Below are 14,113 nucleotides of genomic sequence, written 5' to 3'. Positions count from 1 at the left end.
CACGGGTGGGCACAGGGAAGGGGAAAGGTGGCAGCAGCACCATGAGCAGAGGCTGGTCCCCCTGGCAGCCCCCGGTCTAACACTGAACCAGCCCCTGGCTGCATCCTGACAGTCCTGCACAGCAGCCCCAGTACCTGCAGCGGGCAGGACAAGGGCTGCAGCCCAGCAGCCCCTGGCAGAGAGGAGGAAAAGAAGCAGCTCCAGTGCTGAGCATCCCAGCCAACAGCCTCCATGCAGCAAGTTTGCCAGGCCTCAGCCCTCTCCCAGGAGCTGGCGAAGCCTCGAGCAGCATCAATTCCTCACGGCTTCCCACCCCTCCGCGAGCCCAGTGCTGAGGCAGGCTCAGAGCTCCCCCCAGGGAGGAAGAGCAGGCAACGCAGACACAGGGACAGCAGCAAGCAGCATGGGGCTGCGGGCACATCTCCTGTAGCCCCCAGTATTACCATCCCTCTCCAGCAGAGACCCCAAACCTCCCACCCAGGGCCAGAAGCCACGAGGGCACAAGTAGAGGCACTTTGCTTCCAGGTTTTATTGGTCAGAGGCACTGTGGCCCTCCACTGGGCAGGCAGTACTTCCAGTTTCACCAGTAAGACTGGACTTGAAAGGAGGGTAAGCCCTTTAGTGGTGGTAGGAACATGATGCGGAGGCATAAGACACAGCCTGGGACAGGGAAGGAGACGGAAGGAACAGCACCACCTGCATGAGGATGCCACAGGATTAGGACTGGGGTACCTGAACAGGCAAAACCAGCCTCCAAGACGGGCCAGGCCACAACAAGGCTCTGGAGAAGCTTGGAGGTCAGAGGCTTCACAAGTGACATGAGTTCCCAGGCCTCAGCTCTCACCACCCACAGCTGACTCCTTTCCCTGGCCTCACCAAGCACAGCTGAAGGCTGGCTCTGCTGCTCCCCATCACGACATCTCCTTGGCCCTCTGCTTGTAGTGCACCTCGGGGAGGCTCCTCAGGCGCTCAGCTGCCTGCGGGGCACACCACAAGGAGCAGCCAGTCCCAGGGATAGTCCTGGCACAGGACCCCCTGGCTCACCACAATTTCCCCCCAAGCTGCACCCACCTGCTCAGGGGTGAGGTCCCGCTGTGCCTGTGCCAGCATCTCGTAGCCCACCATGAACTTGCGGATGGTTGCGGAGCGGAGCAGTGGTGGGTAGTAGTGGGCATGGAGTTGCCAGTGCCTGCAGTCCTCCTCCAGGAAGGAACCCGTGGGGGCACCTGCCAGGGTGCAGCTACTGCATGAGCCCTGGGGAGGGGATGGGGATGCGGACGACAGGGTTGCGGGGGTCCCTCAGCCATGCCACTCACCGTGCCAGCCCATGGAGTATGGGAAGGAAACTTCAAAGAGGTTGTCGTACTTGATGAGCAGCCTCTGCATGATGGAAGCCAGGCCTGCAGGGGAGTCGCAGGGAGCTGGACCTCAAGCTGGCCAGCCCTCTCCAAGGGCAGGCAGCACACCAAGCCAGGGAGGGAGGTCCCCCTCAGCACCCCTCCCTGGGTGAACATTGGTGACAGGCAGGAGGGATGCACTTGGCAGTTCCCCCGCTCCCCACCCATGCAGACAGCCTGAGAAACACAGCAGGAGGAGCCCCCATTCTTCACCAGCCAGCACTCCAAAAGTACGAAGCACCACGGGCTTCATCACCCCAAAAAGGACACTAGTCCCCCTACGAGTGCTGCCTGTGCCACGACAGCCAGCTCTTGTCCTGGCACAACAGGAGTGCCAGTCCCCCTCCAAGCTGAGGGTGGTAGCCCCGCACCCCAAGGGGACACAGACCCTCCAGCCAGGCTGCTGCAGGGCAGCATGCTAACAAAGGGGTTAGCATCCCAGGGGATGCGGGACAGGGGCCGACGAGGTGCAAAGCCACTCACTGTCCCTCTCGCCCTCCCAGAGGTCCTGGAGGCGGCAGACATGGCGGCGAGGTAGCAGCAGAGTCTGGTAGGGCCAGGTAGCCCAGTATGGCACCACGACCAGCCAGTCCACATTCTCCACCACCAGCCGCTCCTGCAGGACAACACACTCGGTGAGGACACACACAGCCTCAGCGTCCTGGGGACGGGCGCTCCCAAGGGCCTTGCTCTTGGGGGACCTGGGGGGCCCACCACAGCACATATCCAGCTCCCAGGGAGAGAATATGGACCACCGTCATGTCCTCACCTTTCGGCGAGCCTCCTGCTCGGCGTACTCCAGCAGCATGGGGACACCGTGCTGGCTCAGGTGCTGCCGCTGGGTCCGATCCTCCAGGCACGCCTCATTTGGGAGGAAGCTGCTGGCCCACACCTGCGGGGGACATGGGGGCGCAGGCCTGGGTACCCCGCATTTGCAGGGGTGCCCCAGACACCCTGCCCATCTGCAGGTCCGTGCTGCCACCAGGTGGAGAGTCTGACATCTGGCAGCTACAAGGGACAGTCCCCAGGAGAGGAGACGGGACAGGCATAGGGGTATTCTTGCTGCAAAAAGCTTTGGGACTGGGGTGGGGGGATTCTCGTTCACATCTTCCCCCAAGTCCGTTGTAAGGTCACCCACAGGGACTCGTGTCATGGGTGGGACAGCCTCACCTGGCAGTGGGGGTGCGGGTTGGAGCAGCCCATCATCGCTCCCTTGTTCTCGAAGATCTGCAGAGGAAGAGGTGCAGCCAGCAGGTCCCAACCCCAGGGTCCCCGCTGCAGGCTGCCGCAGTGTCCCCAGCACACCAGGAAAGCAACCCACAAGACAGCAGGGCCTCACACCTGCCTGGACAGGCTCAGGTGGCCAAGGGACAAGGGACCTGCACGCAACCGGAATGGTCCCAACCCCAGATGCTGCCAGAGCACTCAGCCCTGGACCCCCACCTCGACCCAAGCGCCCCAGGGCAGAGAGAGAAGGGCAGCCCCCACCAGCCTCAGACCTGCACCCAGGGGTAGGAGGCACCCAGCTCGGCCGCCAGCTCTGCCCACTTGTCGATGACAGCCCGGATCTCTACCAGGGACATGAGGGGCAGCGTCAAGTCCGACCAGGGGTGGAAGCACATCACCTTGCTGCAGAGGAAGCAGACATGGTTGGGACTTATGGAGTGTCTCTGGAGAACCTTATGGTCCTGCTGGGCGCAGTGGAACAGGACTGGATGAGCCCCCCAGAATAAAGGAGGTGTGCACTGAACAGGCACCAAAAGGAGGGGAGCAGGCTCAGGACAGCTTTACCCCATGAGTCCTGGATGACATCGCAGCCTGGACCCCCTGAAGCCATGGAGGTACTTACCACACACCCCGGGCTGCTGCAGCTCGAAACAAAGGGTGATCACTGTCACCTGGGGAAGGACAGAGAGCGGGGAAGGAGATAGGCGCTGGGAGAGCACCCATGCCTCTCCAGGCCACCCTGCTGCCTGCCCAGGATCTGAGCCTGGGGGTCCCCGGCAGCCTGCTCTCCCCCTAGATGTTACCAGGCTCCGGAGCATCAGGCTGCAGCGCAGGGAAGTCATTTGGGAAGACAAAGGTGCCCTCGTACTGGGGGTTCACCTGCCGGGGTGAGAGACAGGCTCAGGGTGGGGATGGGGTGGTGGGGGGAGCCCAGACGCCTGGGCCCTTGGTGGTACCTCGCCGTTGGCCCGGGTGGCCCCGGGGCAGAGGGGGTTGTTGGGGTCCCAGCGGGGCACATCCTCGTGGGGCGGCTTCTCCAGCTGCCCCTGCCAGGGGCGCTTCACCCGGTGGGCCGACACCAGCACCCAGTCATCCCGCAGCGGGTTGTAACGAGCATGCTGGTGCTCTGCCGGGAGAAAGGAGAGGGGCGTCGGGGCGGGAAGAATGCGGGGCACAGACCCCCCAGCAGGCCGGGCACCCCCGCCCACCACGCCCCCCATTCCGCGGGTAACCCTAAAGGGGGTCTGCGCTCCACTGTATGCCCCCCCGAGCTTCACCCCTTCCTCCCCGTCTCAGTTCGGGGGGGGGGGGGTGTCCCCGCTACCACCCACCCACCGACCGTCCCCTTGGCAGGAAGGGTCCCCGCAGCCCCCCTCCCCAGGGCCGGGCTGTGCGCTGCCGGGGGTCCGGGGGAGGCAGCCCCAGCCGTACCGCTGGCGCGGAAGCGGCCGCCCCCCTCCTCTTCCCCCCCCGGCGGCGGCTCCATGCCGCCCCGCTCCCGGCAGCCCCGGCGGCCCGGCCCCTTGTGCCGCCGCTCCGCCCCGCCCCGCCGCGCCGGCGCAGGGCTGCCCGCGGCCGGGCATGGCGTGGCCGTGGCGGGGGCGGTCCCGCTCCCCGTCGCGCTGGCGGCGGGGCGGAGCGGCGGCGGCGGCGGGCGGCATGGGGACGGCGAGGCGGCGGGCGCTGCGGGCCGGGCTGGCGCTGGGCGCGCTGGTGCTGGTGCTGCAGGGGCTGCGGGGCTGGCTGGCCTCCAAACGGTACGAGTTCACCCCCGCCGAGATCGCCCAGCTCGCCCGGCACCACGCGGGTACGCGCCGCCCGTGGGGACGGGGCCCACCGGCCGTGGGGGTGGGAGGGAGCGGGACCGAGGGGGGATGGGAACGGGGAGCGAGAAACGGGACCGGGGCGGGGGAGCGGCGCAGCGGCATGGGCTGGGGAGGGGACCCTTAGTGGGGACCGGGGAGGCTCCGGTACAGGGCGGCCGGGATCAGGGGGGCAGCGAGGCTGGCGTCAGGGAGGGGCCGGGGGACTGGCACCGGGGCAGCAGGACCGGTATCGGGAAGGGATTAGTACCGGGGAGCTGGGACGGCGGGAGTGGGGGAAGTGGGGTGGGGAAGAAGGGGACTGGAGTGAAGCAGGGGTGGCGACCGGGGCAGCAGCATCACCGGCCCCGGCTGGGGCCGCACCCGGGGTCGAAGCGTCTCTCGGTGCTGGGGCTGAGCCAGGTCAGGGGACTGTGCCCCGCGATGGGTCAGGGGCAGCACCGACCCCCACCTAGGGCTGGAGGGGAGGGCTGGCTCCGCAGGGCACAGCGTGTACGGTCACAGCAGAGGGGCTGCACGTCACCAGGGGAGGGTCACTATCACCTTGCGTGGGTCCCCCATGTCACCCACACCAGGGGTGGGCAGTAGGACGGGACCCTCGGTGCTGCACGTCCTCCGTCACCGGCAGGGGAGGCAGTGGAGCCGGGTCAGCGGCCGCAGGGTCTGAAGGCAGGAGAGAGCAGACATCTTCCCTAGGCAGACCCCTCTGCGGGTGTGCTGGGACCCTGTGGCTGTGGAGGGGATTTGGGGGTGGGCTGCAGGCAGAGCTTGCTCCATGACAGGGACTCACGGCGACCCCGGGTGCCGCAGGGCTGGACCATGAGCTGGCTTTCTCCAAGATCATTGTGGAGCTACGGAAGAAGCACCCAGGCCACATCTTGCCAGATGAAGACCTGCAGTGGGTGTTTGTGAATGCGGGCGGGTGGATGGGCTCCATGTGCCTCCTGCATGCTTCGCTCACTGAGTACGTGCTGCTCTTCGGGACAGCTGTCGATACTGGGGGCCACTCAGGTAAGCAGGAGGACAACGCTGGCAGGCAGGGGGTTCCTTTGAGTTCTTTCAACTCCACTTTTTCAGGTCTGGCTGCCCTAACTGTGGTGTGCCCGGGGCAGGTAGCCCACTTGTCTGCTTTTATGGTGTGCATGATGCTGGAAAACACCCTCTGCTGGGGCCCAGCCCCCATGGTGTCCTGCAGCATCTGCAGGTCCCTGTGCGGTGCGTGCCATGCTGTGTGGCCAGGACTGTGTGCATCCAGCTGGCAGGCAGCGGTAGGTGTCGCATCTCACGGTTCTTCAACAGGGAGCAAGTGCTAAACACACTGGAGATGACAGGGCTTAGGGACATCGAGCAGCCCAGGCTGGTGCTATATGGCCAGTCACACAGGCAGCCTGGGTACCAGACCTGCCTGCACTCCTCAGTGTGTCGAGGCTCTGGGGCTGGCATCCTTACCCTGGAGGGCTGCTCCAAGTCTTCGGACCTGGGCTCCCAAGCTCTTCCCGGCAGGGATGTACTGAGCCAGTGCTGTCTGTCCTCCTGCAGGTCGGTACTGGGCAGATATCTCTGATACCGTCATCTCGGGGACCTTTCGGCAGTGGAAGGAGGGGACCACCAGAAGTGAGATCTACTATCCAGGTAAGCACAGCAGCCACAGTGTCCTGCAGGCTGCATCCATGTTCTGGGACACAGCCACTCTGCAGGCTGGGTCCTCCACTGTTGCAGAGTCTCTTCCTTCCAGCTGTCAGAAGCCTAGAGCTCAGAATGGGGCAGTTGGTGTCCTGAGGGGCACATCCCAGCATCTCAGTGGGTGCCAATAAGAGAAAAGTGAGCAAGTCTGGGGAGGGATTGGGGTGCTTAGCCCTGCATGTCCCATTCCCACAATGTCTCCTCCTTGGGCATGATGTGAGGCAGCCACTGGGAGCCATGCTGGTTGTGTGTGTTGGCAGGGGACACCATCGTGCACCAGGCAGGAGAGGCCACGTCCGTGCAGTGGAGTGCAGGAACCTGGATGGTGGAGTACGGCCGGGGCTTCATTCCCTCCACGCTCGCCTTTGCCCTGGCTGACACTCTCTTCAGCACTCAGGACTTCGTCACCCTCTTCTACACCCTGCGTGTCTATGCCAAGGGCCTGCTCCTGGAAGCCAATGCCTTCTTCAGCACCTTGGGTTGCTGAGCCCAGCTTGCTGGGGTATGCTGCCTAGCACAGCTGGCTCCTGTCCTCCCAGCCCTCTTCTCCTCCCCAAGCCCAGGCTCTAGCAGAGGCAGCAGGAGACCCCCTGTGCCTTCCCCACGTTGCTCTGTCCTTCCCTATGGGCCAGCTGGGTGCCAGGACAGAAGGACCATGGTGGTTACAGCAATATAGACCACCAGTTCTCTTTACTACCTGTCTCTCCCCCGTTTTGATTGGAGCCATGACCTGCTTTACCATCCCTTGGGGCCAGAGTGGCCTGCGGGATATGAACACCCCAGTGTGCCCTTGACATGCAGCTGGAGAGGGGCTGGAGCTGATTCTCCCCAGGCTCCACAAAATTTCTACAATTCCTGAGACATCAGGAGGAGGATGCCACCCTCGGGGCAGGGTGCACAGGGTGAGCCAGGCCAGAGCACCCGTTGCAAGGCTGTCTTCAGCCAAGAAGTTTCCCATCTCCCTGGCAGTCTGCCTGGGCTGCGGGCAGCACAGGACGCTGTGTCCAGCTGGCAGCATCTCCCGCAGCTCCATCCCTGCTGACGCGGGTTGGCAGCACACAGTGTCGCCCTGGCACGGGGCAGGATCTGCGCTGAGACGCCCTGGCAGTTGGGGGTATGCACCGCCTTTCTGCTGGAGGTTCCTCCTGGTCCCCTGTGTGTCATCTGCCCCAGGGGATGTTTGGGGTCCCTTTCCCACAGTCCCCTCCTGGCAGGCTCCCCCAGGGGGGAGAGCCACCGTCTGTCGCCTTAACGGAGAGACCATTCCATGTGGCCTCTGGGCTATGCACATACCTAGTGTCTGCAGGTGCCCAAACCTCTGTACTAGCTCAGGATGGCATCTCACCCCACAAAACGCTTCCCCTGGCTGTGACACCCACTGGGGACAGCCAGCTGGCTTGGCTCCCAGCGCAGGGTCCCAGCCACCAAGGGAGCACTGTGATCCCCCAACCGAGCCCAGCTGTGGAGCCTGCTTGCAGCCCTGCAGCCAGACCTGTGTGGGCTTGGTGGAGGGCTTTCACCTCTGTGCTGCTGCCAAATGTGTGTCCCTGGCCATCAGGCCTGTAGCATGTTGCTCCTCCTGCTCCCCAAGCTGTCCCTGTCCTGCTCACTGGCAGCCCCACACATGGGCTACTTCTTAATTTGCCACCTGAAAAGAGATACCGGTAATAAAATTGGTTGTTCCACCTGCTCGGATCCCTGGGAGAGTCTCTGGAGCATGCTGAGCTCCTACCATGGGGAGCGGTGCTGGATCTGGCTGGCTCCAGGCTCAGTGGGAGATCCTGCTGACAGCTGTGTGTCACCAGGGAAGCCAGCACCATCCTGCCTGGGGTCCTGGGAGCTGGGAGGTATGGCGTTGGGCAGGATAAGCCCCATGTCAGCTCCCGGGGACTGGCAGGAGATGGTGCTGTTACTCCTCTCTGCGCTGCGGTCACTGGGGACCAAAAGCCTGGGCCTGTACCAGCGTCCTGCTTCAGTCAGGGAAGCCAAGAGTCCAGGCAGCTCCATCCTTTAGGGGGACGGTGCTGACGCTGGGTGTGTGGTCCTGAGTGATGGATGGGCACAGACACAGCAGGTTGGTTCTGAGAGGTTTATACAGAGAGAGATGGGTGCACCTCCCAGCGTAAGGGCACTGGAGGGAAACACAGGGTATGTAGGCTCTGTGTGTGTAACCATGCAGGGTATGTAGGGTGGGTGTGTGTGCACGTGCTGGCAGACAGGCTGCACACGTGTGTGTGTGTATAGTTGCAAGCAGGATGGTTTTGTATGTGTGTCTTGGCAGGGCAGTTGGGCGTGCATAGGTGTATGCATGCATGTAGGCAGAACAGTTTGCAGGTGGGTGTATGCAGAACAGGTGGGGGTTGCACACATGTGCATGCATATGTATATAGGTAGAACAACTGGGTATCCATACAGTCAGCAATTGTACACGTGTGAGTGCTCATGCATGTATGGGTAGGACATTGTGTATTTGTGCATTTGTCTAGGCAAAACAGTCATGCGCATGTGTCTGTGCCTGTGCAGGTGAGACAAGTGTGTGTGCACAGGTGTGTGTGTGCACAGTTCACACACAGTGTACAGACCAGCAAGACAACCAGGTATATGTATGTACATGCCTATGTGCCCATGGGTAGGCCCTGTGTGTGTACACATGCGTGTGGGCAGGCTGTGTGTGTGTGCTCCCATGGGCTGTGAGGCTGCCTTGGCCCCATGCTGTGACCATTCCCTGGGGTTTATTGGGGCCCTGTCGAGGAACACGAGCAATCCCATGCTGGCCCACACAGGAAGGCGCTAACTCAGCAGCTCGTATCAATACCACTCCACTTACAGCGAAGGCCGCGTAATGAAAATCCGATGGGCACGCTGGTGGGAGTAAATAAGTATGCCATTAAAATAAGAAAATCAAAGCTCTGGACAGGTCTTTTCTCTTGCCCATTGATTTCTTTTATTACGGAAATATTGCTGCTAAATAACATTAGTGTGAACAATCTCAGCAGTGTTTTCTGTAGTGTCCATGTCAATAACTCCATCATGGGCGGGGGATCCCCCCCAGCCTGGCTGCAGGGCTGGCAGCCCTGTCTGGGACACGGGCTGCCCCAGGGGTATTTTCCTCACCGCCCTCAGCTAAGCTGGGATGTGTCCAGCAGAGAAAGCAGGCAGCATGGGGTGGCTTGAGTGAGTACCACCAAGACGGAGATGGGCTGGAACCCAGGAGCCCTGACTGCTTTGCTGCAGCAGGAGTTGCCCCCATCCCAGCAATGGGCAGGGGCAGTGCTAGGCATTCAAGAGTCCCAAAAAGCAACCCTTCCCTTCGGGGTGGGTGTTTGCAGCCTGTTAAGGAGCAGTTGAGTGTCCTCATGACCAGCAGATGAGAGATGGGTCCTGGACACAGCATGTCCTGCAAGCTCTTGCTGCCTCTGCCCCTTCCTTTCCACTCCTCTTCATCCACGCCCGAGTCAATGCTGGACTGACCCAGCTCCCTGCAGCTTGCCGTCATTTGGTTCACATGGAGAAACTGAGGCATGGTGTGTGAATTCATCCACAGTCAGCCAGCCCCAGCACAGCCCCTGTACCCGGGCCAGGGCTTGCACTCAAGCTGCCCCTCTCCTTGTTGGCTGCCTACGTGCAGCACCCAGCATCCTCCAAGATGCCCACAGGCAACAGGAACATCCCTGCAGGACCAGAGGAAGTGAACAGGACACACAGGAGATATGCATCCTTTGGTACCCAGAGGCCAGGTGGGACCCCAGGGCACCTCAAAGGACACCAAACCCCAGTGGGTTGTCTGGTGACAGGTAAGGAGACTCAGCCACTGGCATCTGCACCATGGGTCCAGCTCTGCCCCTGTCCCAGCCCCAGCTGAAGCAATTGCAAGTGCATCTCCCCAGAGCCATCACCAGGACAAATACACATTGCTGCCCACCGAACACCTTCCCCCTGAAGCTCGTTTTATCTTGCTGTCCCTCCACATACAGTGGGTATTGATCAGCCCGCAGGATCTATCTCCCGATTCCTCCTGTGGTATCTCTCTGCTCCGAGTATCTCTCACTCTGCGCTGCTGTCTGCCGTGCCCGTCTATACCTCCAGTATCTATCTGTGCTGCCTCCATCGCAGCCGTCAATAGCCATTTGGAGGATTTCTCTTTCTCTCCAGCTAGGAGCATCACCAGCGCCTGGCGGTACAGAGATGCCATACGGTAGGCTGGAAGGGATGCAGTCCTGCTTGCTGCCCTGGGGAGACCCTAAGCCATGGACACACCTTACAACAGATGTGCAGAGCCCCAGAGCCACTGTTGTCACTGCGAAGTCTCTAGGGAGAAACTGTGTCATGCTGGTGCAGCTGGGCCAGGTCCCTTGATGGCCATGCCCACAGTGATGGGACATTCTGCATCCTATGCAGACCTTAGTGCTGCCACTAGCCAGCCTAGCCACATCATCCACCCCTGGGTGCTACATTGACCCGAGCACCCCAGCCCCTCTGCCTTGGAGGAGGTGAGCTCCCCCAAACACCTGGGTTCCTGTTGGGCCATGGAGAAATCCCATCGCCATCCCCACATCTGACTCATCCCACCCAGCCTTCAGCCCCGGCTCCCTCCTTGTCCCAATGTGCAGGACAGGTCACAGCCTAGCACAGACGATGTCAGCACCCTGAGGTGCAATGCAGCACCATCAGGAGGGCAGGCTGGAGCCATGAGCAATGGGGAACTGTGGAATGGGCCTTGTGGGTCTGTCAGAAATGGGGCCAGGGGCAATTCAGCAGGAGCGTCAGCCAGCCACAGACAAAGTGACACTTGGAAGGACTGGCAAGTGCCAAGAGGTCCCTAACCCTGCTGCAGCAGGACAGCATGGGCCAGCGCAAGCTACAGCTGTCCAGCCCCAAAATTGGATGGCTGACAGGCAATTTATCTTCTGTGCAAAAATAAACAGAGCCCAGAGCCCCTGTGGGGTGGGGAGCTGCTCTGCTTTCCCACGGAAAGGTCTCATTTTTCCAGGAGAGGCTCTTTGGCAAGGTTGCTGTGCTGTGCCAGGTGCTGCCAGGCTGCCAGGAGCTTGAAGAGCTCTGGGAATCACCAGCAGTATGGCAGGACAAGGGGCAGTTTCTCTGGAAATGCTTGCATGGAAGCCAGGGAGCCGCAAAGTCGTGGCTTTTCCCTGTGAAGAGACATGGTGATGGGGGTAGAGGCTCAGCCCAGGCTGTGGAGTTCAAGAGGGAAGCCAGCTCCCCACCACAGCTGTGGTCAGCAGTTGTTCCTGCAAAATGCTCTGAGGAAAAAGCAGGACTTGGCTTGTGTTGGCTGCCCCTGGCTCCTGCAGCATGCAGGTGGCCCAGGAGGGGACAGAGCCAGCAGCCCTTGGCACCCAGAGCTTTTGTCACCCCATGCCACAAACACCCAGTGCAGCAGCACTCAGGTCTCGGTGATCAGCTGCTCTGGTGGTGGGATGGGGCCAAAGTCCACTGCCCCTTGTGTCCTGGTGTTGTGGGATGATGATGGTGCCCGTTCCCCAAGGATCTGTGCAAGCCCTGCAGCTGCCCTGGTCAAAAAATCCCACGGAAGAGTAGGTGCCTCCTTTGACTCCTGCCAAAGTTGCCTCCATAGAAGAAAGGGTCAGGAAAAAACTGGCAGGCAGGTAGGTGGAGGCGGAGTGCGGGGACAGTGTGGGGATGCTGCCAGCGGGTAATGCCCTGTGCTTTCCCACGGGCTCTGGGCCACCCAGCGCAGTGAGGTGCTGTGGGTGCACCAGTGGGTCAGGGTGTTGTGTGCTCACACCAGCTTATGCCCTTGTCTGATGTCTGGAGACGTGCTTGATGGAACCCTCGTGCCTTATTTTACCCCATTGCAAGTGGGGATGCAGGGCAAACCAGCAGCACTGAGTCCTACCAGTGACAGAGGAGATGCACAGCCTCATCCTGCCCATGCAAGGCAGAGGCTGGGGCTCTGCCAGCCTGTTTGGGGGTCCAGGCCACGTTGCAGTCTGACCCATCCAACTGGGGTCTGGGCACACACAGCATCCCTCAGGAGGATCCTTTGGTGGCCCCAGCCTGTAAGCATGTCTCAAGCCTGAGTGTGCCCTGCCCCGGCTCTTGCAGACAGAGGTCAGGGCTCAGCGCCTGGAGCTCACCCCAAACTCCCCTTCGCACCTGCACACAGATTGATGGTGAGGGTACACACACCCAGCTCCTCCAAACACGAGTGTATGCTCGGGCATACAGTGCACACCCCTGCCTCTCCCAACACAGATTGCACACATCTACAGGTGAGCACACAAAACACACACACACCCCTAGCTCCCCACATACACATACAAGCATTTATTGTTGTTCCCAACAGCATACATACAGGCGTGTGCACACACTGAACATGCTCAGCCCCTCTGATAATGTACACGGCTGCATATATGCATGTGCATGCGAACGGCTCCATGCAATGAATGCACGTCCTCCACTCCCCCAGCGTGTATGCACATCTTAAACACAGCGTGCACATGCGCATGCAGGGCATGCTCCCAGTGGGTGTGCACAGGCTCCCCTGCACACACATCCAGTGTGCTCACCTCCCCCAGTGTGCACAGATACATGCTTGCTCAGACATTCTGCACGCACACATGGTGGATGCTCAGCTGGACCAGTGCTCACAGGTGTGCACACAAGCACAGACCAACTGCACAAATGCACACGCTCACACAATGCACTACCTTCTCCCAGCACACAAAATTATCTACACACACTCAGACCCTCTGCACGCGTGCAATGCGTGCAGCACTCTCTTACATATGAGTGCACAGACCCCTTCCACACCCCTCCTGCGCACTCCCCACACATATATGTATGCATACCTGGACACCCTGCACACTCCCCTGTGCACCCCCCTCCCATGTATGCACATATACAGACACACAGGCACACACCCCCACACACACTCAGACCCACACGTCCACACACACACCTCCACCGCCCCACACACCCTCACTCACCCACACTCACTCCCCCTACACCCCCACGCGGCCCCGGGCCGGCTCTGGTCCCGGGGCGATCCCCCCGGGGCTGCCGTAAGCCAGGCTCTCCCGGCGAACCCCCTGAGGTGCGCTACCAGATGGGAGCGAGGAGCGGTGTTTCTGCCCGCTTGCCACTTGTTGCAAAAAAAAAGAAAAAAAAAAAAAAAGAAAAAAAAAAGGAAAGGAAAAAAAAAGGGGGGGGGGGGAATAAAGACGGACAGAAAGAGGGAAAAATCCCACCCACCCTCATCTGCTGCGGAATAAAAGAAATATCGGCAGGCGCGGCACCATGTGAGCGGCGGGCCGGGGTCGGGCGGAGCAGCCGCCCGTGCCCCCGCAGGACGGCGGGGACAGCCCCGCGCGGCGCTGGCAGCCGGCGGCATGGTGGAGAACCCCAGCCTGGCGGCCAGAGCCCCCCTGGTGAGAGCCGGCGCGGCCGCACCGCCACGGGACGGAGCGAAGGGGCCCCGGTAGAACGGGGTGCACTGTGGGAGCCGGGTGGGGGCGCTCCCGGCCGGGCGAGGTCGGACAGGGAGCGGGATGGGGGTCCCCGATGGGGGCAGGAGGGGAGTCCCGGGAGGACAGGGCGCCCGGTAGGACCGAGGGGGGATCTCCGGCGGGACCGGGACGGGGTCCCCGGCGGGGGCAGGACGGGACGGGGAGCTCGGTAGGAGATGGTCCCCGGTGGGACCGTCGGGGCGGAGGTCTCCGGTGGGACCGGGGAAGGGGTCCCATCACGACACGGGTCCCCAGCGGACCGCGGAGGGGGGCTGCCTGCAAGACAGCGACGGGGCTCCCGGGTCGGAACTGTCCCCGATGGGAGCGCGAGGGCGTTCCCCGGGGGGACGAGGACGGCGTCCGGCGGGCCGAGTGGGCGGCAGGGAAGCGTGCCGGGTGTGGGGGGAGCTGGAAGGGTGCCAGGGCGTCGCGGGGGGAGAAGGCAGTTCCGCCCGCAGGGGGTGTCGCGGCTGGTGCGGCGACACCTCCGCCG

The 14,113-nt window shown here is 62.0% G+C and overlaps 2 protein-coding genes across 3 annotated transcripts; one reads left to right on the top strand and one right to left on the bottom strand.

The window, feature by feature from the left end:
• Positions 1-509: 509 nt before the first annotated feature.
• GALT (galactose-1-phosphate uridylyltransferase) lies at positions 510-4,141 on the bottom strand. 2 transcript variants are annotated; one of them, XM_055699657.1, is made up of 12 exons: positions 4,056-4,141; positions 3,581-3,750; positions 3,428-3,503; positions 3,247-3,295; positions 2,897-3,026; positions 2,568-2,624; positions 2,167-2,289; positions 1,881-2,013; positions 1,317-1,400; positions 1,072-1,226; positions 877-977; positions 510-696 (listed from the first exon to the last, which is right to left on the bottom strand). In XM_055699657.1, the coding sequence occupies exons 1-11, from the start codon at positions 4,108-4,110 to the stop codon at positions 912-914; spliced, it is 1,098 nt and encodes a 365-aa protein (XP_055555632.1). In that variant the 5' UTR covers positions 4,111-4,141; the 3' UTR covers positions 510-696; positions 877-911. The 2 variants fall into 2 exon arrangements, with proteins under 2 accessions (XP_055555632.1, XP_005436960.1); XM_005436903.3 differs by lacking the exon at positions 4,056-4,141 and having other exon boundaries at positions 3,581-3,898.
• Positions 4,142-4,187: 46 nt separating this feature from the next.
• On the top strand, positions 4,188-7,819 carry SIGMAR1 (sigma non-opioid intracellular receptor 1). Its single transcript, XM_055699656.1, has 4 exons — positions 4,188-4,431; positions 5,258-5,458; positions 5,987-6,079; positions 6,391-7,819. Exons 1-4 carry the CDS (start codon positions 4,206-4,208, stop codon positions 6,615-6,617), a joined length of 747 nt encoding a protein of 248 aa, XP_055555631.1. The 5' UTR covers positions 4,188-4,205; the 3' UTR covers positions 6,618-7,819.
• Positions 7,820-14,113: the final 6,294 nt, after the last annotated feature.

This window comes from Falco cherrug, chromosome Z, assembly GCF_023634085.1.
Source record: "Falco cherrug isolate bFalChe1 chromosome Z, bFalChe1.pri, whole genome shotgun sequence".
Taxonomy (NCBI): domain Eukaryota; kingdom Metazoa; phylum Chordata; class Aves; order Falconiformes; family Falconidae; genus Falco; species Falco cherrug.
Note: the sequence above shows the minus strand (reverse complement) of the source record. Positions and strands in the feature narration are given on the sequence as shown.

Bases quoted from the DNA above. Each gene is read 5' to 3' on its own strand.
- GALT (XM_005436903.3), bottom strand. From the start codon at position 3,844: ATGGGGGGCGTGGTGGGCGGGGGTGCCCGGCCTGCTGGGGGGTCTGTG. The intron at 3,296-3,427 runs GTAACATCTAGG...GTCCTTCCCCAG, and splicing joins GCCTGATGCTCCGGAGCCTG to GTGACAGTGATCACCCTTTG. The intron at 2,014-2,166 runs GTGAGGACATGA...GTTGTCCTGCAG, and splicing joins AGCAGGAGGCTCGCCGAAAG to GAGCGGCTGGTGGTGGAGAA.
- SIGMAR1 (XM_055699656.1), top strand. From the start codon at position 4,206: ATGGCGTGGCCGTGGCGGGGGCGGTCCCGCTCCCCGTCGCGCTGGCGG. The intron at 5,459-5,986 runs GTAAGCAGGAGG...GTCCTCCTGCAG, and splicing joins CGATACTGGGGGCCACTCAG to GTCGGTACTGGGCAGATATC. The intron at 6,080-6,390 runs GTAAGCACAGCA...GTGTGTTGGCAG, and splicing joins AAGTGAGATCTACTATCCAG to GGGACACCATCGTGCACCAG.